Source organism: Citrus sinensis, chromosome 3, assembly GCF_022201045.2.
Source record: "Citrus sinensis cultivar Valencia sweet orange chromosome 3, DVS_A1.0, whole genome shotgun sequence".
NCBI lineage: Eukaryota > Viridiplantae > Streptophyta > Magnoliopsida > Sapindales > Rutaceae > Citrus > Citrus sinensis.
In genome coordinates this window covers 35,092,935-35,097,152 of record NC_068558.1, presented here as the reverse complement: position 1 = coordinate 35,097,152, position 4,218 = coordinate 35,092,935, and the positions used below count along the sequence as shown (strand labels likewise).

The following is a 4,218-nucleotide window of genomic DNA, read 5'->3' as shown; positions in this document are numbered from 1 at the left end:
TAATTAATTCAAGCATTATAAAAATGTCTAAACAATTTTCTATTCAGCAGTTTCTTGCATCTCTAAATTAATTTTAGCTCGATTAAAGTTTGATGAGAGAAGTTCTAAAACGGATCCTATAGCATTAATTCTTTTCAGAAGCTTTGGTTAAATGACATCTCGAAGAGACTGGAGCCAGGGACGTACCCAGCATAGGACCAGGTGGGGCACAGGCCCCAGCTGGCTTTTAAAATATTTTTTTGATGATTATCTTAGAAAAAATATTTTATTCATTATTTGTAAAAATGCCCTAGGTTAATTGTGAAATTTTGAAAGTACCACATGTAATTTTAAAAAATTTCATGTTGCCCCTAACTTAAATGTCTAAATCTAAATAATTTGATCAGTTATTATAATTTCATAAAAATCAACAAAGACAAAAAGAAAAACCACCTTTATCAAATAAAATCTATTAAAAAATCAATTAAAGTAAGTGAAATCTCAACTTTACTCTTTCTTTCGTCTCTTCCATGAAATAAAGTGTGGTGGGTGGAATCCATAGCAGATTAGGTAATTTGCAGTGCTCAGCAATTGTCACCAGTGCTGTGCTCATCAATTGTCACCAGTGCGTGAATTTCTTCTCACTTTCTTCATTTGCATTGCTTGATGTTTTAAAATTGTAAGTTTATTAATCCTAAGTTTTTATTATTTCATTGTTTTTTACATTTTAAAATTACTAATTTTATTATATATTCATGTTTGATTTTTGTGTTGCCATATATGAATATTTTTGCCATTATTAAAAGATTTAAGAACAAATTAATTTATTAAGATTAGTACACTATACAATGAAATTTTAATGAAGACTCATAATATTTTGTCTAGTTCTGTAACTGTAATTTTCATGTATATTTTTTTTTGAAGAAATTTTTCTTTGAATGATAAATATCATAATTATTCGATAAATATATTTCTTTGAACAGTCATGGATAAATATTTAAGAAAGAATTCAGCAACTGCAACCTCATTAGGAAAAATGAGTGGCAATTCAAAAGAAAAAGTTAGTCTTAATTTGCATGATCTTCCCAGGGATCTTGGTTTACGAACAGTAATTTCAAAGTTAGATCCTAATATTCAAGATGAAGTTTGGAGAGCTTATTTGCAAATGGGTCCTTTTCAACCTCAGAGCCATGATTTTCCTACTAGGTTATTAGGAGAAAAATCACGACGATTTGTCCGGAGTTGGTTTGATAATTATCCTGATTGGTTAGAATATAGTATAGTAAAGGAGGCAGCTTTTTGTCTTTATTGTTATGTTTTCAGAGAAGAAAATGGTAGTCAAGGGGCTGGTCCATGCTTTACTGGTGAAGTGTTTAGAAATTGGAAGAAAAAAGAAATGCTGAGACAACATGTTGGTGGTGTAAATAGTGCTCATAATATAGCTAGGCGTCGTTGTGAATCATTGATGAATCAAAAGGCACATGTTGCTACATTTTTCTTTAACCATTCTAAAAAAAATTAAAAGGGAGTACTAACTTTGTTTAACTACTGTAATTGATTGCATTCGATTTCTTTAGAGACAAGGCCTTGCATTTCGTGGTAATAATGAATCTCAAAGCTCAGATAATAGAGGAAACTTTCTTAAGCTTTTACAATTTCTTGCTGATCACAATGAGGAAATTAAAGGTGTTATTTTCAACAATGCTCCAGCAAATCTCCAAATGACATCCCCTGATATTCAAAAACAAATTATAAGTGTTTGTTCAGCTGAAACTTCTAGAGCCATCATTAAAGAAATTGGCGACTCTTTATTTTCTGTTATGATTGATGAATCTCGTGACATATCCACAAAAGATCAAATGGCAATTGTGTTGCGTTATGTGGATAAAAGAGGACATATGGTTGAACGTTTTATTGGTATTGAACATGTTATTGATACTAAAGCTATCTCTCTCAAAGCATCACTCGACACAGTATTTGCTAGACATGGATTAAGCATGTCTAGTATGCGTGGCAAGGATATGATGGTGCTAGTAACATGCAAGGGGGACTTAATGGTTTGAAAACACTCATTCTAAAAGAGAATGAATCAGCTTATTACATTCATTGTTTTGCCCATCAATTATAGTTGGCCCTTGTTTCTGTGGCAAAAAAGCACCAAGAAGTTAATGATCTGTTCAGTTTAGTTCCTAAAGTTATTAACATTGTTGCAGCCTTGTCTAAACGATATGAAATCCTTAAAGAGACGCGTGCTATTGCAGTTATTGAAGCACTTAAAACGGGCGAGCTTAAAAGCGGACAAGGCATGAATCAAGAGATTACTTTAAAGCGTTCTGGCTACACACGGTGGAGCTCACATTACGGTACATTAATAAGCATTATTACCATGTTCTCATCCATAATTGATGTGCTTGAGATTATTGCAAATGATGCATCAAATTCTGAGCAAAGATTTGAAGCAAATTCAACCTTGAAGTTCATGCAAACATTTGATTTTGTGTTTACTTTATACTTGATGAAAAATATTCTTGGTTTTGCAAATGAATTGTCACAAGCATTACAAAGGAAAGATCAATATATTGTGAATTCCATGAAATTAGTTAGCATTTGCAAACTAGGTCTACAGAGGATGAGGGAACATGGATGGAATTCTTTGCTTAGTCAAGTTTCTTCATTTTGTGAGAAGCATTTTATTAGTGTTCCTGTCATGGAAAATATGTTTCTGACTCCTCGAAAATCAAGGTGTAGAGCGCAAGAGATCACAAATATGCATCATTATCGCATTGACCTATTTTGTGCTATTTTGGATATGCAACTTCAAGAGTTAAACAGTCGTTTTAATGAGGTAAACACTGAATTACTTCTTTGCTTGGATTGTTTATGTCCAAAAGATTCATTTGCAGCTTTCAATAAAGAAAAGTTATTGCGTCTTGCTCAACTTTATCCAAAAGATTTTTCTCAAGTTGATCTCATGGCACTAGATACTCAACTTGATGTTTACATAATGGATATGCAGTCTAGTGTTGAGTTTTCAGAATTAAATGGGATTAGTGATCTTGCACAGAAAATGGTTGAGACTAACAAGCACAAGGTGTTTTCATTGGTCTATTTATTAGTCACATTAGCATTACTTCTACCAGTTGCCACTGCCACTGTTGAAATAGTTTTTTCAACAATGAATTATGTGAAGAATCGACTACGAAGTCGAATGGGAGATGAATGGTTGATAACCTAGTTGTGTACATTGAAAAAGATGGATTTGATTGCATTGATAATGAAACTATTTTACAGCATTTTCAACACATGAAATCCCGTCGAGGAATTCTTGATTAGAACAATTGTAATAAGTTAGTTTATTATTAATTTATATTACACTTGTGACTCTATTTACTGTTATCTAAATTTTCAAAATTTATTCTCAAATTGTATTATATTGTGATTTTTTGTGTTGTGATATAAATTCTTAAAATTATATTACATTTTTAATGTGCTCCAGATCAATTAAATTTCTGGCTACGTCCCTGATTGGAGCATTACTATTTCAGTTTCAATTCAAGTTCCGTATATCGTAAAGTAACTAAAAATATATATAAATAAAGATTTGTTGTGGCTCAGCTTAATGCTCGGCTTGATTTGTACCCGAAGAACAACGGGCAATGATGAAGGATATGTTTTTTTTGCTGCTTAGCCATACGCGCCCAAAATAATTGTCATAACATAAATTTGACCAGGACTTGACTTAAGTGAATCACGTAACAGGTGCACTTAAACACAAGAAAAAATGCCACCGTTTTAGTTTGTCAATTTCATAGAAGTTTCAATCTTACAAAGAGTGATGAAAATTTTTGTTCAGCTGAGACTTTTGATGAATTTGCAACTGCATCTCACTGGTCTACGGATTAGATTATAATGTGATTACAGGAGGCAGCAGCCACCCGTCAAGTAAAATAAACAAAGGACAATAACTCAAATTTTAGTGACTCTTTTTATTGTTAATGTGTTGTGATCCAATAATAGCCTTCTATATAGAGAGTAGAGACAACAAAAGCCTCAAATTTAACGATTTTTCATGTTCACTTTTTATCCAAGTCTTTTGATGTTGAAGCAGTAATGAAGTTTGTAAACTCGAGAAGATATATATATATATATATATCATAATCAGGTTCCAACAATTTATTAAAATGTGGGAACGTTATTACACTATGTGGTGTATGTTGTGCGCGGAATGCGGAATCAAGC

At 32.3% G+C, this 4,218-nt stretch overlaps 1 protein-coding gene across 1 annotated transcript; it reads left to right on the top strand.

Moving 5' to 3' along the window:
• Nucleotides 1-1,015: 1,015 nt before the first annotated feature.
• LOC102612274 (uncharacterized) lies at nt 1,016-3,214 on the top strand. The gene is made up of 3 exons (XM_052436015.1): nt 1,016-1,462; nt 1,557-2,012; nt 2,108-3,214. Exons 1-3 carry the CDS (start codon nt 1,016-1,018, stop codon nt 3,212-3,214), a joined length of 2,010 nt encoding a protein of 669 aa, XP_052291975.1.
• The last annotated feature ends 1,004 nt before the right edge of the window (nt 3,215-4,218 follow it).